The 24571-nt window shown below is 53.6% G+C and overlaps 10 protein-coding genes across 10 annotated transcripts; 5 read left to right on the forward strand and 5 right to left on the reverse strand.

The window, feature by feature from the left end:
• Positions 1-572: 572 nt before the first annotated feature.
• Positions 573-2029, reverse strand: AB675_10555 (UDP-galactose transporter; the record flags this gene model as incomplete). The annotated part of the gene is made up of 3 exons (XM_018139335.1): positions 573-836; positions 884-1867; positions 1943-2029. 3 exons carry the CDS (start codon positions 2027-2029, stop codon positions 573-575), a joined length of 1335 nt encoding a protein of 444 aa, XP_018000893.1.
• A 740-nt stretch (positions 2030-2769) lies between these two features.
• AB675_10556 (uncharacterized protein) lies at positions 2770-5028 on the reverse strand (the record flags this gene model as incomplete). The annotated part of the gene is made up of 1 exon (XM_018139336.1): positions 2770-5028. One exon carries the CDS (start codon positions 5026-5028, stop codon positions 2770-2772), a length of 2259 nt encoding a protein of 752 aa, XP_018000796.1.
• A 1612-nt stretch (positions 5029-6640) lies between these two features.
• On the reverse strand, positions 6641-8732 carry AB675_10557 (Meiosis-specific protein hop1; the record flags this gene model as incomplete). Its single annotated transcript, XM_018139337.1, has 3 exons — positions 6641-8097; positions 8146-8398; positions 8445-8732. 3 exons carry the CDS (start codon positions 8730-8732, stop codon positions 6641-6643), a joined length of 1998 nt encoding a protein of 665 aa, XP_018000844.1.
• Positions 8733-10249: 1517 nt separating this feature from the next.
• AB675_10558 (Cell division control protein 4) lies at positions 10250-13492 on the forward strand (the record flags this gene model as incomplete). Its single annotated transcript, XM_018139338.1, has 3 exons — positions 10250-10325; positions 10373-13299; positions 13352-13492. The coding sequence occupies 3 exons, from the start codon at positions 10250-10252 to the stop codon at positions 13490-13492; spliced, it is 3144 nt and encodes a 1047-aa protein (XP_018000846.1).
• Positions 13493-14196: 704 nt separating this feature from the next.
• On the forward strand, positions 14197-14574 carry AB675_10559 (uncharacterized protein; the record flags this gene model as incomplete). The annotated part of the gene is made up of 1 exon (XM_018139339.1): positions 14197-14574. One exon carries the CDS (start codon positions 14197-14199, stop codon positions 14572-14574), a length of 378 nt encoding a protein of 125 aa, XP_018000707.1.
• A 98-nt stretch (positions 14575-14672) lies between these two features.
• AB675_10560 (uncharacterized protein) lies at positions 14673-15164 on the forward strand (the record flags this gene model as incomplete). Its single annotated transcript, XM_018139341.1, has 1 exon — positions 14673-15164. The coding sequence occupies one exon, from the start codon at positions 14673-14675 to the stop codon at positions 15162-15164; it is 492 nt and encodes a 163-aa protein (XP_018000770.1).
• Positions 15165-15250: 86 nt separating this feature from the next.
• AB675_10561 (uncharacterized protein) lies at positions 15251-16324 on the reverse strand (the record flags this gene model as incomplete). The annotated part of the gene is made up of 1 exon (XM_018139342.1): positions 15251-16324. One exon carries the CDS (start codon positions 16322-16324, stop codon positions 15251-15253), a length of 1074 nt encoding a protein of 357 aa, XP_018000721.1.
• A 757-nt stretch (positions 16325-17081) lies between these two features.
• On the forward strand, positions 17082-17773 carry AB675_10562 (uncharacterized protein; the record flags this gene model as incomplete). The annotated part of the gene is made up of 3 exons (XM_018139343.1): positions 17082-17216; positions 17324-17455; positions 17618-17773. The coding sequence occupies 3 exons, from the start codon at positions 17082-17084 to the stop codon at positions 17771-17773; spliced, it is 423 nt and encodes a 140-aa protein (XP_018000902.1).
• A 1515-nt stretch (positions 17774-19288) lies between these two features.
• On the reverse strand, positions 19289-23263 carry AB675_10563 (Protein transport protein sec31; the record flags this gene model as incomplete). The annotated part of the gene is made up of 3 exons (XM_018139344.1): positions 19289-19632; positions 19734-23002; positions 23055-23263. 3 exons carry the CDS (start codon positions 23261-23263, stop codon positions 19289-19291), a joined length of 3822 nt encoding a protein of 1273 aa, XP_018000679.1.
• Positions 23264-23786: 523 nt separating this feature from the next.
• Positions 23787-24242, forward strand: AB675_10564 (Peptidyl-prolyl cis-trans isomerase E; the record flags this gene model as incomplete). Its single annotated transcript, XM_018139345.1, has 1 exon — positions 23787-24242. The coding sequence occupies one exon, from the start codon at positions 23787-23789 to the stop codon at positions 24240-24242; it is 456 nt and encodes a 151-aa protein (XP_018000809.1).
• Between the last annotated feature and the right edge of the window lie 329 nt (positions 24243-24571).

A 24571-nucleotide genomic window follows, 5' to 3' on the forward strand; every position in this document is an offset into this window, starting at 1 on the left:
CCGGATTCTCCTGCTAAAAGTCCGAGTCCTGTCTCCGACCGCATTCTGCACGACTTCCTTCTTGCGGGCTATCGCTTGGCCAAATCCTGATTGCGATCAGTTCTGTCACTCTCCACGGACCTAAAAGTAGTTGCCGTGCACAGATCAGCACAACGCGTTGTGCTTTTTTGGTTCGATACCGCTCCTCTGCCTGTCTGCCGCTCAAGTTCTAGCGGAGTAATAATGACCCCAATGCCCAGGTGACCACAACAAATATTTGGCCAAGCACCATCTGTGTCCATCGCGATGTCCGCAGCACTTGGACGCTGGTCGATCGTTCCCTCAGAGCTCGACACGATGACTGAGCCACAGTGGTCCTGGTGGCCTTCGCGTCGATTCCTGCTCTTGTAGCTGTGAGTTGTGGTGGCAACTGAAGCTCGATGACGTATGGGAGCCATGGTGCGACACGCAGTTTAAGCAGCATCGCATCTCCGCTGTTTGGGTGTCTGCACTGCGCCAGCTATCACAGCAGCTACTATGGGATTCTAGCACTTGTACCTGATTGCTCTTCTCATGCTCGCAGCAGACTCGGCTCAGTGATGGACTTTCGTGAAGTAACCCATATCATTCTTTCGCTTCTTATGCGAAGGTGACCCTGGCCTGGATGTAGCAACAGCAGTCTCCTCGTTGCTCAGGGGTGTCTTGGGAATCTGTATTGACGTATCCTGGAATTCACTCGGTGAAGATGCCTTCTCGTATTCCTGAATGTGTATGACAGGCGCTGTGGGACCTGACCCCAAGTCATGCGATGAGTACATCCAGGTCGCGACCAGGACTATTGAGGTGCCGATGAGGAACTATACAGTCTGTCAGATCTGTCAAGATATTGGTTTGACCGACTTACATTTGAGGATGCGTGGAAGTCGAAGAACAACATGCTCGCTAAACCGCTCAAAACCATGCTAATGCTAATGGCGAAATTCTTGGAGATGTTGTCTGCATAGTAGATGCAGAATGCCGCAACGATGCCACCAACAGACTGAATGCCAATGGAAAAGACCACTATCCAATTGTAGCCAGCGAAGAAGCCGTTCTTGGCCACATGCTCGCCATCCAGGAAGATTATGCCAATGAAGAACGCCGGAAAGAGTGAGTATAACGAAAGCTGCACATTCCGGATCCAGAGAGAAGTCGCATGCGTCGAATCCTTGATCACCCTTTCAAAGTAGACGCCCGACCAGCCGGAAAGGAGGCAGACTGCGAGGACTGAGAGCAGGCCGACGGACGCATCCATGCCGGGAGTATTCAGCAGCATCTCGTCCTCCTCAATTCCCTCGTATGTAGCCGATCTCTTTCTCATGTGCGGCACCGATTGAGCCAAGCCCAAGTGCTGTAGGATTGGATTCGCCGATCGAGGGAGGTATATGCGGGTGTGGTGGCTATTGGCGAGTGAGGCTTGCTGCTGGTGTGGCATTGAGACGAGGGCGACTCCGATCATCAGCAGAAGAAGAGCTAGCCACTGTCTCGGTGTGAGGGTCTTCCGCAGCATAAGGACGCTGAACAATGCCGTGACAATGATCTTGAACTGGTAAACCACATGGAATGTCGCCGCATCCAAGTTCGATATGGCCACATATTGCAAGCTATTAGCCAAAGTGTACAGGCTCGCCGGCACTGCCATCTTCCAGCTGTCACCTGCGACAATCGCGTTCCCGAACGCGACGAGCAGGGAGGACAATGTCGCCGATGAGGATGCTTTGCTGGCAAACTCCCAGAAGGCGATGGTAAGACATATCATGAGCTTGAATGCTTCGACGAGGAATACGGCGGTAGAAGGCAAATAACGATGACCGTCCGGCGTTGGCATAACACGGGAGTAGTGTAAAATCTGTGGCTCGCGGTCAGCAATGTACTGTAGACATCCTTGAATGGGCTCGTGCAACGCGAGTTGGGGTCTGCATACTAAGACAAAGGCGGAAAATTGAAAGCACATTGCGATCAGTAAGACATTTCGCATGAAAGGCGAGGTTGTCTTGGTTCTGCCCGCCATTGTGGATGCGATGTTCATTTCGCGTGCTGCGGTGTGGTGTAGGCAGATGTGCAGACGTGCAGTTCCTGCTCGTCTTATACTCTGTGCTGCGTCGAGCGGTGCGGTGTGCGACACATCGGCAACTGGGAAGGAGTGGAACGGTCTTGATCACTTCAAGATTCCCTGGCAAGAAAACCAAGGATTCGTGAAGAGGACCTGCAGCAGGGAAATAGGCCGTCAACGCAGCATGAGTTGTCTTCGTATAAGAAAGGCGGTCACAGTCGTGTGCCGTGGAATTGGAACAATAGAAGAACAATGGAAATTGGAACCGGAGCGCAGGTGATCATGCGGTCACGGGTTCCATGTTTTTTCTTCGACGAGGACAAGCAGAGTCGTGTCTTCGTCGGTCATCCGTCGTCACTTGCAGTCGTGGTCGATGGAGTCCTTTCGCTACCAAAAGCCACAGATCCAATGCCGGTCGCGTAGATCGATTGGTCTCCGGCACGTGAACCCACCTCGAAGAAAAGGGGCTTGCCGCTTGACGTCTGGCTGACTTCGGAAAGACGGATCTGAGCGGGAGCTTGATGGGCATTTTCTCTTTCACTGAGATTTTGTATATTGAACTTCCTAAATGCGTTCTCGTGGTACACTCAGAAAGGCTTACGCGTTATAGCACACTATTACTACATGTCTCTGCTCTCTCTGACATGCTGTACCTGACAGCGCCGTTGTACATGAAGTCTACGATCAAGGCGGTTCCCTTACACATTGCAGAACCATCTCTTCCTGGCATCTCTTTTAGTGGGCAACCCCCATAGACTGGCTCCAGCCAGCATAGGGCACTGTATATATGCCTGGCTAGTGATCTCATCGCGATTATCTGGCACCTTGTCCAGCTCCACCACGTGCGAGAAATGACTCGAGTCGGTCCGATGCCGAGAGTGACCTTGAAGAGCATCACCGGGCGAAGTCCCAGAAAAATATGTGTCTCGGCTTTGCCGCTTATCGGGACCGCTCATCGATAGCAAAGACGGCGATGCTGACTGACTGTCAGATGACAATGACAGCCTGTTCAGTGGCGTTGCCGTGTCCGTCGTGAGATGTGATTGTCGACCTGTGGTCTGCGTCTGGAAAGTCGTTCCCGATGTTCGTGAGAAATTATCTTGAACTTGGCGAATGCCTTCCCCATAGTATGGCTGCACAGGTTGCCGGTAGCCTGACATTGTCGGGTGCTGCAGTTGAGGTGAACGCGGCTTCCCCTGCTCAAGACTTTGCAAGGCCTGCATCCGCTTGTTGCTTGTTACGTTGTGCTTCATGGCGGCCTTTTTTAGTCGCATCGCAGCGAGCAAAGATTGTTCCTGCTTCGTGACGCTCATCATTCGACGGCTTTCTATTGATGCAGTATCCGAGTACAAGCTGACCGACCCCCGATAAGCAGTATTGTCGCTTTCTGTTGGAGTTGCTGGAAATGACGGGATCGTATCTTCTGTTCCTTGTGGCACCGCGCTCTGTCTTTCCGCAACTTCATTGAGCGACGACAGTGCTAGGCTGCTTCCTCTCCGGGGGACTGGCATTCGGATATGGTCTGGTCTGCTGTTTCGATTGACGACTTTCAGAGTTCGTACTCTGGGATGCTGTGAGCCGAGGGTTGAAGCCGCGGCAGTCAGCTCCTGCGCCGTCCCAACTTCCACCGCTGACTCGTCGTTGAATGCCAGCACCACGCTCTCTCGAATGGACGGCCGCGCCGGAACGGGCGACCGGACTGGACCAGCATTTGGCGTAGGGGCATCGTCCTCGGTCTCGTCATCCGATGACATGTTCAAGAAACTTTTCTTCATCAAATCTGTCTCCGCTATGGTATGCGCCTTCTTTTGCGTAGCAATTGGTCGCTCACTTCGCTGCGTCCGCGTACTGTGCTGTGCTAAGCTTGTCCTCGATGCTTTAGCGTTGAGCACAGCAACGCGTGGACTGCCCTCGGCCGACGATTGACTTCTCAGGAATTGCTTCGGAGTTGCTGCGCTACTATTGCTGAAGTGGAACGTTTGCTGATCAGTCCTAATTGATGATCGATCTGATGGCGGCTTGATCTGCTCTTGCTGAAAAGCATTCTCGAGGCCCGTGAAAAAGTGAGGCTTGAGCTCCAGATCCCCTTCCACTTCTTCTTCGCTTGACTCTTCCTCTAATCCGTCGAACCAGTTCTTGGCTCCAGCTCTTGGTCGGCGAACGTTGACTTTGACGCATGCTGGGTCCATTGGCTCCAGGAGTGACTTTGATGTGGATCCAGCCATGGCTCTGGGATTGGTACTAGGCTTCAGAACTGACGATCGTGGATTACGCAAAGGCTTGCTAGGTGTGTGATTCAGCGACTTCAATGAGGGTACACTCTCATAGCCTGTGTCAGGCCGATATTCTTCCGGTCGATTATTATGTGTCTCACTTGTCTTCGGCCTCTGCTTGCTCAGCTTGCGACCTTCGCCCGCCGGACTCAATCTAGGAGACTTGCTGCCACCGGCGTGATCTCTGTCCCTGAAGGCAGGCCGCACGACCTGGGGACTGCCTCTGCGTAGTGCCAAATCTCGTCTTGAAGACTCGGACGTCTGTTGCGATACATTCAGGGGTACTTTCTGAGAGTCGTAATGTGAGTGCAGCGTGGAAGAGGATGCGAAATTCTTAATGGGCATCGGCGGACGTTGGGCGGTCCCAGCGTCAATCAAGAACTCCTCGTGAAGCAGGACCGAGGACGCTTTGAGCTCAAGCTTCGGCCGTTGCAGTTGCATGTCTTTGCGCCGAGACGTCGGGGCATCGTTATGTATTTGCGGATGCTCGCTTATGTTGGATGTGGTGGACGTAATGCTTTGCTTCCTCGCCATGCGAAAGTCTGTCCTACTGATGCCAAGCATCTGTTCAGCTTTGTTATTACCATCGTCTCGTTTTGGTGATATTCGGTGACTGGTATCGGTCGCACTGGTCTTCAGTCTTCTTAAGGCCGAGGGAAGGTGAAAAAGAGGTGTGGGCGACATGGTGTACTACGACTGAACAATCGAACGCAGCAAGAGAATTTGGTCCAAAGCCGGAAGCAGCGGTGAGGGCAAACGGGTGGTGGCGCGGCTATGTAGCAAGAACATTCGCTCCGTTTGTATCTGTCGCATCTCCAGTTCCAGCTGTTGCACGGCGCAAGGTGCGGATCGGGTGTTGCGCTGCTGTGAACTGTGTCACAGACGTGTACTGTTCCCGCTGACAGCCAATTAATTCACGTACTCTTATGGTTGTCGTCTCTCCTTCGGTAAGGGGATGCTGTCACTCAATGCTGTCCATATGCAGGTACACCGAGGAGTTGGGAAATCCGTATACACTACTGCACTCCCAAGGAAACGCAGCCGATATCAGTGGTGGTCAAGATGCGATGACAGCATTCAAGCAAGTTGGAGGGAGCGAGAGTTCAGGTGGCTTAATGAGAGGGTTCGGCCCTGAGAGGAGTCAGATGAACTGAGATTGGCAGTGCTCCAACGCGCTACGACCGGAAGAGCATTGGTCTGCAGCGTCTATCCTGGCGCATCTCGTCTGCGAGAGATACGGTAACGCAATGTTCAGGAGATGGGGCCTGGTCCTGGGCAGTGGGACATGTCACTATTGGCGAGCCTGCATGCTGACTGGGGGCCCTTCAAGCATCATGTACTGTAGGCAGTATCCGCCTTTCAGCCAAAGTTCAATCGCAGACCGCGGAACTATGCTGGGCCCTGGCTGGCGTTTCGGTCCAAAAGGACTCGTCGCGCACGTAGGCGGCGTAGGCGCCGGCTGACGTTCGGTCAACAGATTGCAACTTACAGTATACGACGACATGTCTGCGCGCACCATAAGCAGATGGCATGCTTGGTTTTGGGTCTCGATGAGGGTCTTGTCAGTCGAGTAGCAGAGATTTTGGGAAAGAAGCGAAGAAGCGAGATCACTTTCGCAGTCCGTTGACATGCGCCTGCCGAAACGTGTCAAAGGCGGTGACATGCATCGGGCATATCATTTCCAGATCTGAAGCCCTGGAGGAGTGTGGGAGGCCGCAGAAGCGAGGATGAAGCCCAAGAAGAGCTACTAGACGAGCTAGCTGAGAGCTAACGAAAAGCCACCTGCCGCCATTTTTATCTCTGGGCACTCTGTACGGTACGGGCTACCGCGGCATTCGCCAAGTGATGTCGCCGCTTGGTGCACTCTGCTGCACGTATTCTGCGAAGGACTCGGACGTGCCAGCAGCAACTTCAGTATCTGGGTGCATTGCAGCATCTTACAGCGTGCGCAGTAGCGAATGCAGTACGGAGCACTCCCTGTGGGTCTACTGCAAGAGTTTGTTGTCTGATGCAACGGCGCAAGGGCCCGGGGCCCTTCCGGCAGGCTGAATTCAGAAAGGCCGATCAGGGGCACAACGGGCATAGAAGTCGACTGTCAGAGATCTGATACGATTCCACAACCACAACAGGTTATTATGGTAGGCAGCTTGCTCTACATGTAGCTAACATTCGACCCAGTGCAGATACTCAAACATACGTAATCCGCCGCCATAGAGTCCGCCTGGTGCTGATCTTGGTTTGAATTGGGTACGGCTGTGGTGCCAACAGTTGTCAATCCACGCCGAGAACCGAGAGATCAGTCTTCGTGAAGCGGTGTTGATCGATCCAGCGCGATGAAGGCTCTGGAGATGCTGATCTTTCGACGGCGTGGAGATGGCTCATGTCCGCCATTAGTACCTCCTGCCTTGCGTTTCGACTGCTGTACGATGGTTTTATTATTGTTGTTGCCGTCCGCTTCAGCGAAGTAACCCCAGCACACCACTGGCTCGCCCAAGGAGTTGTACAACACTTTGTCCTCGACGCCAACGCCGAATTTGTATTCACGCCCACCACTGTACGCCCTCAGCTCGCCTTCGAGTGTTTTGTTCTCATTCTTGCTGGTGGTCAATCTGTACAGATGCGCAACGTTCGCCAACGGATCGAGGTATTCATTCCGAAGGCGGTTCAGCCCCTCCTCATCATGCGCAAGAATGACGAGCTTGTCACTGACATCGCCAGCGACAATGTTCTCTCTGACTAAGCGCTCTATGAGGCGCTGTCGCAAGAAGTCGATGTCTTCGACGTTACCGAACACAGCATCGCAGAATCCTGGGTCTTTCGCGATGAACGTGTTGTATTGGAGATCCGCAATGTAGGTCAAAGCAAGTCGTATATGCACATTGACAGACATTCCCTGGACTTTGTCTGGATCCTCTGGAAGCAGGAGACACGAGTAGCACAAATGCTGGTCAGGGCGCGAACGGGGTCTTAAGGAAGACAGCCCATAGCACACTGCATGTTGTGAAGAGTCGCACAGGTGACAATATACCATCAGACCACGTTGCTGCTGATCTCCGCAGTCGCAGCACACTGTCGTCGACCGATCAATGCGGTACAGAATACCCCGGTCGAGCTGGACCGAATCGAAGAACGTCAGTCCATCTTCTGCTTCGAAGTCCAGGCAATGTGCTTGAACGATAACCTTGGCCATCTTCTCTGGTATGATATTGCGCTTCCTCCGATTTGCAGATTGGATAGTCAAGCCTCTCAGTGGGTTGGCAGCAGGCTGGGCTGCAGGGACATACGCGGCCGAATTTATGCCTTCTGATGGACGTTGTTGCTCCTCAGGGCTGGTGTGGATTTGTCGTGTAGAACTGCGAGTGGATCTGGTTTCGATCAATTGATCTGGAGTCACAAGAGCATCGCGTATGACCTCTTGGTTCTGTTTGTAGGGAGTCGCCGGTAATGGCAGTGTTGACACCAGACCTGGATGGCGTCCGGACGATGTCTTCTGTAGTTGCTGAAGCTGCCGACTGATCGCGGTATCCTTGACCTGTGATGCGGTTTGACGGCTGCTGGTAGGATTTCTGGCAGCGATCGTAACACTATGATGAGCAGCTTCGAAGGCACTAGTCCCATCTGTAGGCTCTTCCCATAGTTTCGCCCAGTCTTCGGCCAGGATGCGGTCGTCTGAAGCGTCCATAAACCCCTCTGGCTCATACTTTCGTGGACAACTGTCGTTGTAAGCCATGCTCATGCCTAAGGAACACTGGTCTAGCCACAGTCAGCACTCACGTCAAACGAAAGTTCCGACCATTTTACCTTGAAGGCTGGGAAGGTCTTGGATAGACCTGAGGAGGCTTCGGATGGCGGTCTTGAAGCTGCGCTGAGCATCCGCCAGGGACAGGAACTGCTGTTGCTCTTTCCACTCAACGCTTGCCACAGCATTTTCGAAGTATGTGAAGCTGTAGGTGTAGGTCTCTTGAATACTTTGTGATTTGCCTGCCGGAATAGTGATAAAGACTTGAAGCACGTCCAGATACGCTTCCTCAATGGCACGGAAGACGCCACGTTCCTGCTATTGTGTCAGTATTGGCCGTAGTGAGAAGGAGACAACGAACGATCATGTTGAGTAGAGCATTAGCTCTGTGGTCATGACCACGAGCGAGAACACGAATCTCTTGAGAGCTGCCAGGGCTGGGTGGGTCTGAGCTGCAGAACGATTCATATACACTGTCGCCTTTGAGGGAGATGTGGTCGACATAGCGTTTGCGGAAGCATGCGGACTCCCAATTGATCAACTCTCGGGTATGGCAGATACAGGCAAGAGATGCATTGAGGAAGATCTTGACCAAGGCCAGGCTTTGATCCTTGCTGAGGACGGCGATGTCCATGGATTGGGACGTCATCTGGACCGGCTGCACCCGCATCGACCGTAGCTGAGCTGTTGATGTTGAGAAAGATCGTCTTCGATCAAACTTGTAGGAGAGATATGGGGTTTGCGGAATGCGGAAGAGAGGAAAGGGAATTCATAGCAAGCACAACATCTCACGTTGCTGCCGAGTTTGCCTCAACAAACACAACTCATTGTCAATGCCTGCTCCAGCGGTGTGCATTACCATCACCTTGACTGAGTGACAGTAAGCCGGCCTTCTCAGTGTCTTCCCAAGGATGCAAATTGAGGTCAATAACGGCCAGCAACTAGTGGCCGAGTAGAAGTGAGCTGAGTTGTGCACCGGTGTATCTGAACCTGGAGAGGCTTCCTTCTTGCTACATCTACACTGGTCTCGTCTATTAGCATCACATAGGTGTTCTTATGGTGGTGCATCTGTCGCGATTGCTGTGCATTGTACACGTCCATTGACTCCTCATATCGAGCCAGCGAGGCATGTAAAGCAGGTCCAGTTCCGACATCACTTATCGCCGCAGGAGCTGTACCTTCAACACGTAGTACCCAAGAGTCGCCCTGTAACAGCAGAGGCCGAAACATTGTTCACCAAATGCCTCGAAGTTCAGTAAGACATGGCCACAGTGAACAAGACTTTGATTACCGTAGCTGAAGTGAATACCCAGGAATCCTCACGCCATTTCAACCAGTACCATAATCGTTCCAGTGATACAATTTCGACCATGACCTTCGATCGCCGCCTCAGGGAGGGACCTGCAGTGCTGTGGGCAGTATCAGAGAAGATGAATACCTCGTACATGTACAGTAGGAGCAAAAGGCAACCCGAGGATTGACGCACTGAGTGACGCCTTTTCTGGTGAAATTAGATCAGACAGTGAGGTGGCGTTGGGGCTCCCTTGGCTCCAATCCTACAGTGGCCTTCGGCAGCCGCCTGTGGCGAGATCCGAGACCGAGCAAGGGCCGCTAATCACGCGTGCCGGTTTTGACTGCCAGTGTGCCACACGGCCACAGGCATTCAAGTTCAGGCGAGACCTTGAAGTGGGGTGTACGGCCAGCACGACTCCGACCAATGCAGCCTCTCCGGCTCCTTCGCACTTCCTCCACGATTATTCACCCATTCAACACCACATCAACAACCCCCTCGTTGCGTCTGAGTCCCGATCTACGGCTTTTCTGGTGCTTGTGCCACGTGTGATGGTGTCTTCGTTCACTGTATGACTTGCTGCACCACATCTCACCGCCATCCGTGCTTTGTCGACCTTCCCTAACACGCCGTCCCTGGACTCGTCCCCCACCCAACATCCGAGGGCACACTATCTATTGCAACGGCACCTTCACGGAAGACTCACAGGCCTTCACGGTGAGAGCAACACAACTAGAAGCACGATCAACGCCTTCATACCACCATCAGCCTCCCGTGCTGCACTAGCCACACCACCAAACAAGAACATTCGCCGCCGCTCAACCCAGACGGGCTGTGCCGATGCCTGATCTCTGTCGGAAAGATTTTGTAACATAATGATGGACGACAGCGAAGACTACGCTAGGCATGCCTTGGGCTCCTCGACTCACTCTACCAAGAACGCGTCTTCAGGTCGGCCAGGGCCAGCGGCAAAGCGCGTGCTCGCGCACTCGACCCAGGTCATGCCTCGACCTCACCCACACTCGCTCAGTTCTCTTTTGCTCCTGCAACTCAGACGACTGTAGTCACCACCACTACCACCACCACGACCCGGTTTCCACCTCTTCTCATGCGTCCTCCGAGCAAATCCTACCAGCTTGACTCGAAGCAATACCCATTGGCAGCTACGCCCACCCCGACTGCGCTTCAGAATATTGCTCTGAAAGTTGGTGGCACATCCATGATCTTTCGGGAGGCAGCAGATGCTATGTTGGCCATGGAACACTTAGAGGACGAGCAGAAAATACTATCCAGCAATAACGGCGAGGTCAAGACTGTGCAAGCCTACGAATCCTGGGTGCAAACAGACCCCGAACTGGCATCTCATCCTCTTGCCGTCAGCAGAAGTCGATTGGACAGGCTTGCGTCACCAGACTCTTTCACCGACACAGACGACGAAGGCATAGAAACCTGGCCTTCTAAACGCAGACGTCTGTCGAATGCAGCATCCAGCAGCAGAGTTCGACCGCTGCAAGCACACCCGCGAATCCGAAGTATGCAAGGCACTAAGCCTCTCACCCCTCGCAGTCAGTCAAGACAACGTCCCGATCTCCGCAACTCGTTGTTGCCGTCCACGAGTGCTGCACCACTGCCATCTCCTGGTCTTGATCAGCCGGACTCGTTTCAGGACATACTTGCGGCAGACTCGGAGGATGATTTGCACGACCCTGAAAGCGAAGACCACGGATCTCCCGCAGATTCGACACGAAGAGGAATCTCGCGTGACGCTTCTGTACCGACACCACCCATTGACTTAGACAGCTTCAGCAACAGTGTTCGCCCTCCCAGCCGAAGAGCCCTGTCATCTGTCCCAGCTCGGCTACATACGACAGCAAGTCCATCAGGTCAGGATGGCAGTCTTCCTAGTCCGAGTCTCTCTCCCGTCACAGCAGCTGCCAACCTGCAGAATGCTGGCTACTTTGGGGATGTAGACTCCCAATCTGATGTTGCGTCTCACGCCAGCTTGACAGATGATGCGCGAGAGCAACGTCGGAGCTTTGATCTTAAGGCAACCGACCGTCCGCTTCACGGCAGTGGAGCCAGCCGTTTCTCGAAATTCTCTGTTGCCGAGATTCCAGCAATGCTTGATTTCTTCGAAGCAGTTCCCGATGAGTTGAAGGCATATCTGATGCATCAGATGCTACGAAGATGTCCAAAAGAAACCTTGCATTTGATAGCTGATGTTGTAAATCCAGCGCTCAAGTGTGATTTCCTCACGCTTCTGCCCTCTGAGCTGGCGCTTCATATCGTTCAGTACCTTGATCTCAAGAGCCTGGCACGCGCTGCACAAGTCTCAAAGAAGTGGCGACAACTCATCAATTCGGACGAGAAGGTATGGAAAGAGCTATTCGACGCTGATGGCTACGAACTAGCCGAAGGCGAGCTACAACAAGCTATTGCAGAAGGCTGGGGTTGGCAAGACCCGTCCGGTCACGATGGATATGAGATGGACATCAGCCAAGCTGGACATGACATAACAGACATGGAAGAGTATCTGTCCTCTTCACCATCGTCGCAACCACAAAGTGGACTGACACGATTGTTCCGACGCTCTAAGCGTAAAGCCGTCTCGATACTCTCCGGTCCGTCAAAGGCTTCGAAGAGACGCAAGACCTCACGCGACGCCTCTGTAGACATCAGCTCAATCAATTGGATGGAGATGATGTCGACTTCTGAAGGTCCGTACAACGCTGCCAGCGCTGCAATACTAGCTGTCCCGCACCCGGACGTCGGTCTTACTTCCTTGAGAGGCCTACACCTTTATAAGACGTTATACCGCCGCCATCATATGATCAGGAAGAATTGGATGTACGAAGATGCGAAGCCTCGACACATCGCTTTCCGTGCGCACAACACCCATGTTGTAACATGTCTGCAGTTCGACACTGATAAAATTTTAACGGGAAGTGACGACAACAACATCAATGTTTATGACACCAAGACGGGAGTCCTCCGAGCCAGGCTGATTGGTCACGAAGGCGGTGTTTGGGCGTTGCAGTACGAGGGCAACACACTTGTGTCCGGCTCCACCGATAGGTCTGTGAGGGTATGGAACATTGAGACCGGCGAGGAGAGACAGGTTTTCCGTGGGCACACCTCAACAGTTCGCTGCTTACAAGTGGTCATGCCAGTTCAGATCGGCGAGACCGCAGATGGGAAGGCGATCATGATGCCAAGGCAGCCACTCATCATCACTGGTTCACGAGACTCAACGCTGCGTATCTGGAAGTTACCAAAGCCTGAAGATCCACCGTTCATTCAAGCTGAGTCCGAGGGAGACACAGATGACTGCCCGTACTTCATTCGAGCTTTGACCGGACATCAGCATTCCGTTCGGGCTATTGCAGCCTACGCCGATACGCTTGTCAGTGGAAGCTACGACTGCACTGTTCGCGTGTGGAGGATATCAACAGGAGAGACTGTACATCGCTTGCAAGGTCACACTCAGAAAGTCTACAGCGTTGTCTTGGATCAAACACGAAATCGCTGTATCAGCGGATCGATGGACAACATGGTCAAGATCTGGTCTCTCGATACAGGTGCGGCCATATACAATCTGGAAGGTCACACGTCACTAGTCGGATTACTGGATCTCAACTGCGACCGCCTGGTGTCTGCTGCTGCTGATTCAACACTACGAATATGGGATCCAGACAATGGGCAGTGCAAGGCTACCTTGAGTGCGCACACTGGTGCCATAACCTGCTTCCAGCACGATGGTCAGAAGGTCATTAGTGGCAGCGACCGAAATCTCAAGCTTTGGAACATCAAAACAGGAGAATGCGTGAAGGATCTGTTGTCGGACCTTAGCGGTGTCTGGCAAGTCAAATTCAATGAGCGACGGTGTGTGGCTGCGGTCCAACGAGACGGTAGCACTTTCATTGAGGTAAGTCGGTCTTATGTGGCTGTCCGCGAGACGTTGCGCTGACAATATCTAGGTGATCGACTTTGGTGCAGCGAGGGATGGCGAGCCTGAATGTAAGAGAGGGCGCCGGATCGTTGTTGATGAAAGTGGCCGAGAGGTGATCAACGATGACGAGGAACGTTTTGTGGACATGGATGGACCAAGTGATCATTGAAATACTCACGACTACTAAGCTACGATATCTGAGGACCTGCGTTGTGTGAGGTCCTAACGCATAGAGATTTTATACTGCATGTTATTCAAGCAGGATCAATAGGGGCGTTATTACTACTGGCATACATGGGCAGGATGACGACCGATATATCCACCAGCATTTCGTCGAGGCAAGCTCTGTATAGTTGCAAATGCATTGGTGCTTTCTACATGTACGCCCCATTTCATTGTGCCAGAGCACAGCGCGTCAGAGTGATCATGCGTTGCAATGAACCATTCCATACAAGTAGAACGAGATGCCACGATCGCGAGCAGTCCAATCACAATACGAGTCATCTGAAGCACGAATACGCTCGCAAATTCATCTTCTTTACCTCATCTATGCCTCATATCGTGCCTGCCTATTCTCGATTCAGTGTTAATGCTCAAGGACGACATCTATCCGACTTCAGGGTGATATAAGCAAGTCACAAGGTATAAGTAAATTCAAGTGCGCGCCTTCCCATGAGACAATGACCTTGAGATTCGTACCTTCCTCGCCTGCGTCCAAACACCTCTCACTTCCAAGGTTCGCTTGCTGTCAGTCATACCTCACCAGCTAACATTCGGTACTATCGTGATATATCATTTTTGGACGCCAGGGAGGCCTCTGCCTCGAATTCCTCAATTTCATTGCATTGACAGGTCCTCATTTTAGCGCCCCCGATGCCTTGTGCAAAGGTGAAGAATGCTCCCGGACTCGACATTGTCTGTGACGAAGGCACTCCTCAGACCCTCGTTCCCGGTTCGAAACTGTCTGCCAATGCAGTGTTGACTTCAAATGAGGACTCCGAATCTACAGGATCTGTCACAGCTACTCTGTACGGACGCAGCAAGGCCTTCACCCGGCAGAGCTACCGCCAGACCGTCGCAGCATGGCTGTCGCGTGCAACTATCTTCAATCTCGAGCAGCAGATCTTTCAACCCTCAGAGCGCGCCCTGACAGGAATCTTGGGATCAACGGAGTCAAAAAGTGAGACTGCACTCCAAAATCGTCAGAACCCTGAAGAGGAGCTTGGTCAGTTGCCAAAGTACGGAGCCTAGAAATCAGCTGGCACTACGCAACTCGATGGACCTACGAACGAACGTGATGATCCGGTCACGCAGGGGCCGCCTGATGATAAGTCTACGAAGGTCGGACAATGGCCTCGATTTCGATCGCGCAAGACCCTCCGGGTGGCTTCCAGCAGCAGATACTCACCGATGCTCGTGCCGGCGACGCAACATCCTCGATCTACGATCCTTCACTGATGAGCCACGTCTCTCCATATCGAAAGACCCCTTATCCGCGATCGCTCCTTCCGAGATCATTACGCCACTATCATCTCTTCCACAACAACAATACAGACAGCGATATATCGATCGAACCCGCCAGGGAGGGTGCTGGAGGTCATTTGCACTCTCGCATCAGCAATCTCCTGCGCAGCAACGATCGCAGGGCTGTACAAGAGTCGGAAGGACTCCCTGTGGAACCCGAACTGCCGAAGGATGTGCGCAGAAGGTGGAAGAAGGCATGCAAGGAGGAGAAGAAGAGACGCAGACAGCAGGAGAAGGAGGAGAAACGAGAGGAGAAACGAGAGGAGAAACGAGAGGAGAAAACGCAGGAGCGGTCGCTTAAACCGATTGACGGATGATTTGCCAGGGAGGACTCCAGACATAATTTAGTACCCCTACGAAACGATCAATATTCTTATTGATTGACCTAAGTACCTATGTCCAATCAATTGTCGCCATCGTTGGTGCCTTTAGAGACTGCAGCGGCAGCATCCAACAGTCCCTCCAACAGCTGCAAATTTGCCCGCCGCACGATATTCTCCTGTGGCCCACTTGGCAGACCGGCGACTGCATCGACGGCTGCCACGGCTTTCGTGCTGAATTTCAGTCGGCCTTCGCTACCGAGCGCAAAGGCTGAGTTCGAGATTCGAGTCAGCTTCAGGGGTGGTTCTGGTGCCGTAGAATCAGGCTCGTTTCCGGAAGCAGTGACTGCTGATTGATGTTGTTGTGCGGCCGTCAGCGGCAGTAGGAGACCAGTCCGCTGGTGAACATGGTGTCTCAGTGCTTCGAGAAAGTTCTCGTGCGCGGCATCGTTGCGGCCCTGTTCAATGAGCTGGAACAGCGTCTCGTGTGGCACGTCGACGTCGATTGTGCGGAGATGCTTGGCGATTTCGGCGGAGGTGATGGAGATGGTCAGTTTGGTTGCGCCGATGGTGTCCTGGAGGAAGGCCTGCAGGGCGTAGTCATTCGCAACTGTGGCGTGTGCAGATACCAGACTGGCGATGTAGGACGAGAGTGTGACCGGAAGATGTGAAGCCGGGAGTTTGAGGGGCATTATGGTTGGTGCTTGGAAGTGGATTGTGAGGAAGGCGAGGAAGCGGGCCGTGAGCGAGGTTGAGGCCTTGATGAAGAGTAGCGGCAGTGATGAAGCTGATGGTGGCGCCGCTGACGGCGCCTTTTGCCGTCTGCTGCCTGCCCTTGTTGTTGATGAGGAGGAGGTAGGCTTGACATAAAAGATGAATCTATAAGTGATCTTGTCGTAGAGAAGTGTGACTAGGATGCCGTGTGTCGAACGGTCATCCTGGCGAAGATGACTCCAGGTACAATCGCGCAGCCCGCCGATCTTCTCCTGTTCCTCTTCGTCCTCATAGCGTGCACGGCCGCTCGAAAGGTGGTCGCGAAGTTTCAGCGCGTTAGTGTTGAGACTGTTTAGGTCACAATTGAGGAGTGAACCAAGTGGTGTCGTGGACTCAGTCACGGCGTAAAGCGTCAACGACGTATCGTAAAGCGCGTCGTCCATGGCGATCGCTCATCGCTGCATCTGACTTGCGTTCAGTGCTATGCCATCATCGCCTTGGGCACTATTGACATTGGTCGCGTTGACTGTATGAGCACAAATTGGAGCGATACCTTCCTAATTCGTATTACAATCCGTTGCGCCATGCAAAGAACTCGCCACTAGGAGAATTTAAAGACTTCACGACCTGTGAAACATGGCCAATTTTTGCACTAGCGCGACTAGCCACCTTGGCTCCCCATACCGCGGCTTCTGCGGCGTTTGACCGTGTCACATCTGTCCGTCCTGTGTGCCTTCCAAGACATTTGTTACAGTCTCGTCAGTAGCCATACAACACTGTAGCTCACCAAATTGCGTTCTGCGTTGTGCGGCGTCATGACTGGCTACACTTGCCTCACGTCCGCGGCCACGGGCAAGCGATGTCTGATGTGCGGCCACATCCGCAAAGGCCTTTCTTAAATCCGAAGATAGGAGCATCGGATGTAGCTCACTGTGCGCCGGGAAGATGTGAGTGCGTATCTTCTGGGTTGAGTCCCGATCACTGGCAGTGAGCGAAGTATAGACCCTTGGCCCGCACTAGCAATATAAATGACGAGGTCGCATAGTTCGGCTGGACATTTCGCACCAAATGATCTCCAACACCTTCCCCGCTGACGTGATTGCCAACTATTGACCGCAGTTACCACAGAAAGACCTCGAGAGTAACAGATCCTCCGTCTCGCGTCAAAGAGAAGTCGCCAGTTCACGCCATAGTTTCGCGATGACGCTTTCAGCAGGCCGCGTGCGCGATATCTTCGAAAATTTGGCCTCCACCGAGACCTCATCAAAATTCTGGGCCCGTGTGGCCGATGATGTGCATTGGACGATCGTAGGCTCGACGCCAATGTCTGGAGTTGTGAGCTTGTTCATTCCATGCCTGGTGCTCCGGTCTACCAAGTCGCACCCATCTTGACCCAAGCATCACTGACACGCAAATGTGCATCTTAGTATACCAGTAAACAGGACTTTCTGGACGCAACAATACAGGTTCTCGGCAACTCGGTCCTAACTGAACCACTGAAGATTGAGACCCTCCATGTCACAGTTGGCGCAGTCGAGGACAAGCCTGGGATGACAAGGGCTGCAGTTGAGATGGTGAGTGCTTTGATTGCGAGCATGGTAGTTGTTCTCCTAGACCACTGGCGAGATGTCACTACTCGTCCCCGGCATACCTCTCCAGTCGTAGGACCAATGGTGTGCTAGACCTTACGACGATGGTAGAAAGCCGTTGAAGCTGACCAACCTCCTTCCTCGCAGAAATCGATCAATGCGAAAGCTCGCAGTGGTAAACCATACGATATGACTTACTGCTGGATAGCGACTTTCGACGACAAGACCGAGCTCATTCGCGAGGTGAGGGCGTACATCGACACCGAATTGCTGATCCGTACTATCAAGGAGACTACTGGATAGCTCTCTCCCGACAGGCGCTTCTGGCAGCGCCTACGACTAGTTACTTCGGTCTTACTGCCGATAAAGCAGGAGGCAGATTCTTTGCGGGACACGGAGCAATCACAGAGCTGCAGAAGCACATTGACCAAATGGTACAAGCAGAGTCAAGCAAGACTGGCGGTAAAGGCAGCCCGACAGAAACACAGCGTCACGAAAAGGGCGATCCTCTCAGACGTGGTAGATAGGCACGTAATACTCCCATCGAATCTTATTCCGTAATGGTCTCGCGCTGACGGAGGTGATCGCTCGTCTCTGCAATACGGCAAGAGCAGCTTCTGCATCTGCCGATGACGTCGCCGGGGCTCCGCTATGCCAGATAGAAGCGCAGAGATGGAAGCTGGCCTACTTCGTTGGGCTGGGGCGGAACATCGTGGTGAACGGCAGTCAGGGAGTGGAGCGGGGCTACCCAGAAGTTCAGTGGTCCACGTCTCAGCTAATCCCCCTGGAGCGACATACAACTTTGTGTACCTGCATACAAAATCCGCAAATTTCAAATGCAAATGCAAAGACGGCAGCTGACCTGCCGTGTTCGGAGTAAAGGGCGGTGCCAAGTGGATGGCTCGAGCGGAGGGGCGGAGCGGAAACTTTCTGAGAGTCAGCTGGCCCTACCGCTGCGACTCATGATGAGCTGGCGTGCGTCTGCCAGTGACGTCAAGAAGCTCCGCAATATCAGATGAAATTTCAGATTGGGAAAGTAGCCTGCCTTGTTGGGCTCAACCGATTGAATCAGGGAGGGCCATTGTGGTGGATGGAGGAAGCCTCGGAGATGGATGCGTGAGGCAAAGTGCACCGGTAGGTACGACTGGCCATGCTTGGACGACAACGTCGATGCCGAAGTGCCTCGTTGGCTATCGGATGCTCGCTGGCTTGTACACAAGACCTATAAATCCCAGCGTGGATTCCGAGGGCGATGAGCGTATAAACCCGTTTCGCTGGTTTCGCAAAGCACTTGGCCAGGGAGGCCGCTGAAGGCCTGGGATGGTTAGCTGATGGAGTTAAGAGACTTGACATGAGCCTCAATTGAGCGTCACCGGCAAATTGGGTTGTGAGAACGAAGCATCATGGATTTGCTGCCAGGGAGGGCGCTGGAGGCCACGCTATTTCGCTGATAGTACCGACAGGCTTAAGACGGGCTCGCTCAAGCGTTATGACAGTGACAATGATTCATTGTGGAGACTGGGCCGGGGAGGCCGCCGTACGAAGTAGATACCAAATCGGTGGCTGATCGTACCTAGATTTTCCAGCCGAGGTGGCCGCTGAATGCATAATTTGTTTTGCCGAATTCGTAGATTTTCTGGCCAGGGCGGGCGCTGTAAGTAGCGAATTTTGTTGGGACCATATCGCAAGCGAGGCTCATTTCACGATCAAGTCATTTTGTTCTGACGCTCAAGTCATAGCCATTGGCCTCGAAGGCGCGTCACTACTCCCTCTATTGCTACACCCTAAGAATATGCGGTTTGGCCGCCAGGGAGGCCTCTAGGGGGTGCCCTTGGACATGCCGATTAGGCGCTTTACACCCACCATCCACAGGCCCGACTCCTCCACCTTGTTCTGGTGAACATCTAGCTGTATCTCCTGCGCACGTTGAAAATTCTTGCTCTGGAGGGCTTCAGCTAACTCCACAATCTGCTGCACCGTGTCAGGTTTGAGTAGATCATCGTTGTTGAGGTGGTCGTAGAGTATATTGAGCCGTTTTTTGGCGTCATCGACCTGTGGCTTGAACTGGGAAGGCGCACGAGCTTCAACACGTGACATCTCAGCGGAGAGGATGTCTACGATTGGCTGAGCGGCCGCAGAAATGTGACTCCGATCACCCTTGGCTGCGGATTCATCATGCGGGTTAGCATTTGTAGAATTCTACCAGGTAGGACTCTGTAGAAATGGAAACAGGAGCGGAAACAAAACAGGAATCATCACTTACGGAACTTGCGAGCTGGCGGCGCCGTAGGCTTCGGGGCGGGCTCTGGCCGTTGCTGTTGAGGTGGACCGCCAGGTGGTGGACCGGACGAGAACTGCTGCTGTGGCGTGGGAGGAAGTGCAGAGGTTGTCTGTTGACTGCCAGGTCCGTATTGACTTGGTCTAGATTGTGGCGGAGGGGGTGCAGCGCTGTATGGGTTAGCTGCTGGCGGCGGAGACGTGAATGAAGATCCTTGTGGAGGCGGCGCGATATTGGGTCGGCCTCCTGGTGCAGGGCCTTGCTGAGTAGCTTGAGATCCAGGAGCTGGAGCATACCGATTGCTTGGCGGAGCTGCTGAAGGAGGAGCATTGTACGGCGATGATACCCGGCCGATGGGTGGTGGCCCAACGTTCTGCCCTACAGGAGAGGCTGCCGAGATCTGCGGCGCGTACGGATTGCTGGCAGAAGGTGGACGATCGAACGACTGGGCTGGCTGTGACAGGGGCGATGTTACTCTTGCAGGTCCCGCGCCAGCCTTTGGTGGAGGTGGCACTGGTGACTTCCCTCTTGAAGCGATCGGTGGAGCCATGGGAGGAGGAATGCCAGCCTGTTGGGGAAGCTGAGCAAATGGGGAGGGCACTGGTGGATGCGCAGCGTTCAGAGGTGTACCTCTTCTTGATGTTGGCTTCGCAAAGTCTTCGGGCACATCATTCCAGCTGGCCATATTCTTTGCTTGCGAAGGAGGTGCAATAGCTGGACTTTGATCGAATTGTCTAGGAGGTGGTGCAATCCCGGCTGGCTGAGAAGACACAAATTGTGGAGGCCCGCTTTGTGGTGCTCTCGTCTGCTGGGGTGGTGCATATGGGTTGCCTTGAGCTGAGGGCGCAGCCGTTGTAGGAGCATACGGATTTGCCGGCTGCTGAGCAGGCGGTGCATATGACATAGGAGCCTGGGGCGCATATGGACCTGACTGCGGAGCACTTTGAGTAAACATATCCTGAGGTGGTGCATAGCCTGGTCTGGCCGTTTGTCTTGTCTTGGTTGGTGTAGACGTAGCAGCAGGCTGCTTGCCACTCATCGTAGCTGTAGTGGCAGCCGGCTGCTTCTTCTGCGTCGCCTGCGCAATGCGGCCACGAGCAATGTCGGCGCCAGGGTATTTGGTCGGCAGGAGGTCCAGATACTTCTGAGCTACCGAGAGCTGACCTGAAGCTGCGACCACATCTGCATACTCGAGATATTTGCTGTATAGCGCCTCGAGCTTCCAGTCCTCCGACTTCGACAATTCAGAATCTTGGAAGTTGACAACGCTTCTAAAGATGGTGACCTTTTCAATCAGGTCCTGTAGGCCACGGGCGTGGACTGAGTAAGCTGACGTGGCATCGGCGTCGGCAGATGTTGACTCTTCGTGCTCCTTCAGCTCTTGAATCCAGATCGAGATGACCTTTTCGAGTTTGGAGCCAGCGAGATAGCAAAAAGATGCATTCTTGCGGGCTGTGGTATCGGCGGACATCTGCTCCTCGAATCGGTCTCCCAGAGCTTCGCAGAGATCAGGAAACTCCTTTTCGCTGGCAAATGTGCACAAAGTAGCCATGACCTCCTTCCAATCGGCCAGATCTGCATTGTGGACAGTGTCCCATAAATTCTTCCCGACGACGGATGCCAGCAACCGGAGGTAGTTCGGACCATCGCTCTGCTTCGCGAAATATGCTTCTTGTGCCTTCTTGATGCACTTCTCGCCTCCACAGATTGCGATCATGAAAGCGTCCGATATGCGGTCTTCCTTTAAGCAGACTTCGAGAGCTTCTTCGAAGCGACCAAGGATCAGAGCACGCGTGATCTTGCGGTCGGAATCCGATTCCGATCCCGAGAAGATCTGGAACGGGTTGTTGGTCTTTGTGCCCTTTGTAGCAGCGAGCTCTGACAGGAAGTCACCGTCTGCAGTGTTGGCCCACATTGATGTGAAGCGCTTATGGCTCTTGCGACCAACGCCGTTGACGGTGACCTTGTCGTCGCCTCCTTCCTCTGCTGTCGTTGACACGGGAGTCTGGACTATGTCCGCATCGCCTCTAGTAGCTTTGGGCGCATCCTCGAAGCCGAGATACTTCACCAGCTGTTCCCTCACGTTCGTGGATACAAGTGTCTTGATGACCTGCCAATCAGCGCGCTCCTCGTCTGTTTTGGCAGAGGCAACGCGTTCCGCGCACAATGAAGTCAGGTCGCCGCTCCCGATAGCCTTCTCGAACGTCTCCGTCGCACTGCCCACGTTTGAGTCCACCTCAAACTTGCCGATATCGATTTTCGAGGTCCTGGAGGCCGCCTCAGCGGGTCGGACGGTTATTAGTCGGCCTCCAAACCCGAAGGACACCGAGCACGGTCGCTCCAGCCACTTCGGTGCCTTTTCTAGAGAGAAAGAGGATGCTTGAGGCTGTGTAGGTGCTTTCGAGAAGAAGTCTTCGCCGTCCGCAGCCTCGCCTTGCTCCGTAGCCTTCTCCGAGCTCGGATTTGTGTTCTGGAGCGACTGGATCTGGATTTTACCATCAAAGGACGCCGTGGCGAAGAAATTGGGGTTGTGTGGGTTGAATCTTGTTTGGAATGTCCAGTTCGTGACGACGGGATAGTCGCCGTAGGCCGTACCGGTTTGGGGGTTCCAGAGGATGGTGCGGTTGTCCATGCCACTGGAGAGCAGCAGATCTGGGTCTTGAGGACACCACGAAAGCGACAGAACGCCGGAGCTGTGCTCGCGCAGTATCTTCTCCGGAGCATTGGAGTTTCGGAGGTCCCAGACAAGGATGAGAGGCTCTTGTTCAGAGGGCACGGCGGTGATCAAGCGTGTTGGCTTGGTGGGATCCCAGGCGATAGCTGATGCTGCTTTTCGACCGTGGTTGTTGAGTGTCAGGCTCTCTTTCTTGGTCCTCATATCCCATACTGTGACGAACCCGCCGCTGCTGCCCGTGGCTAGGATGTTTGCAACTCTCTTGTTCCAGTCTAGACATTCAACGTCGTCTGCTCTTGCTGCAGTGCTGCCGAGTCGGATGGGTGAGCCAGTCTGGTTCAGGTCCGAGACGTAGAGTTCACCCTTGACACCACCTGTAGCGACGATGTTGGGTATCTTGGGGTTGAACTGCAGTGTCTTGATGGCACCCGTGTGCACCTTCTCCCAGGAGATGGCAGCGTTGGTGGAATCGTTAAGGATAGCGTCCGCATCCCAGAGACCAAGAGCACCGCTGTCAAGTGCGCCAGCGATGACACCCCGTCGGCGGTCCTCTGCTGGCGTCCATGCGAGATCGTGGAATCTACGGCAGTGTCAGTAGTTTTTCGATAGCAAAGAGGCCTCTCCATGCCTACCCTGTGTCTGTAGTGATCGTGGCGGCAGGCTTCAGCTCTTGACCCTGCTGCTTGTTATCCAGGGACAGATCCCACAGTTCGAGGCACGTTTCATTGCTGAAGTCGACATCGACAGCGCCTGACTTGGTACCCGTAGCCAGCCACGGGGCGTCGGCGTCCGCAGACCACGCAAAGGCCGCCGTACGCGGTATTTCTCGCAGGCGGACCATCGGGGCGGACTCTGGGGTTGATGCAACGACCAGAGATCATGAAGCCAGTTGGCATATTATCTGGGGGACAGGGCGGCCTTCAGTGTGGGGTGTCGTCATTCTGTCATTTGAATTCACCACATCGAGGTCTACAGAGTCCGCCCTGGCTATAAGTCCACGATACATCTTTGCTACCGCTTTTCCACTGGGTGATGCTCAAGTGACGCTCAACTCAACAGCACCGACTCGTGTAAAAAAGTCCATCGTACCTACAGCACCCTCCCTGGCTACTAAATCTTCGAAACATCGGCCCTACGACCTGACGCTCAAATGAGGCTTCTCTCGAGCCTGTCAAATTGATCAACAAAATTTCTGGACCTTCAGTGCCCTCCCTGCCTAGGAGTTCCAGGATCGAAGGGTGCTGCGACGAGACATCAAATTCATCAGGACTTATCCACTCACTAATACTGCATTGGCATTTCACGGGACCAGGATCTCTCTCGCCGATAGTGTCAGGACACAGCCTCGCGCAGACCTCATCAAGATGACTGACACATCTACGCGACCCAATGCTACGGTCTTCGTGGGAGGTCTAGACACCAAGTTCGTTACGGCTGCCACGTTATCAGAGGCATTCGTCCCGTTCGGCGAGATAGTCGACATTTCACTACCAAAGCCAGAAGCGCCGTCATCTACAGATCTGCACAGGGGCTTTGGGTACGTGGAATATGAAGATGCCATCGATGCCAAGGAAGCTATCGACAACATGGATCAGAGTGAATTATTCGGCAGGGTGATCAAGGTCGCGATGGCCAAGCCCGACAGGAAGGACACTGGTGGGCCAAGCGTGGCAAGTACGACCGCTGTGTGGGAACAGGAAGGCTATTTGGCTCAATATGGCGAGCAGGAGCGAATGGCGGAGCAGGTTCCTGATGCGAAGCCGGAAGACCCCATGCAGATGTTGGAAGACCTCGATGTTGCTGGACCCAAGCCAAAGTGAGGGACTGAAGCCGTATACGGAATGTCACGATAACATAGATCCACGATGCCGTCCACGCTAGCGCAGATTTATGTCGAACATCTCTCACATGAGATGGAACTCAGCACCGTTCGTTCGGTCATGACCCACGGCAGCTCTTCATTTGGTACTCGATACCACATGGAAATAGACCTTCGGCATCAATCACAGCGAAGACAAGTGGACGGACGCAGCGGAGCCTCTCGTCACGTTCGCCCCTCAATAAGCAAGCGAGCTCAAAGGTCGCCTCTGCAGATCTGTCGAAGTCGAATCGGATCGTATTTGATGTGCTACCAGCAGCAATGGTGACA

This window comes from Cyphellophora attinorum (genome assembly GCF_001299255.1).
Source record: "Cyphellophora attinorum strain CBS 131958 chromosome Unknown Contig11, whole genome shotgun sequence".
NCBI lineage: Eukaryota > Fungi > Ascomycota > Eurotiomycetes > Chaetothyriales > Cyphellophoraceae > Cyphellophora > Cyphellophora attinorum.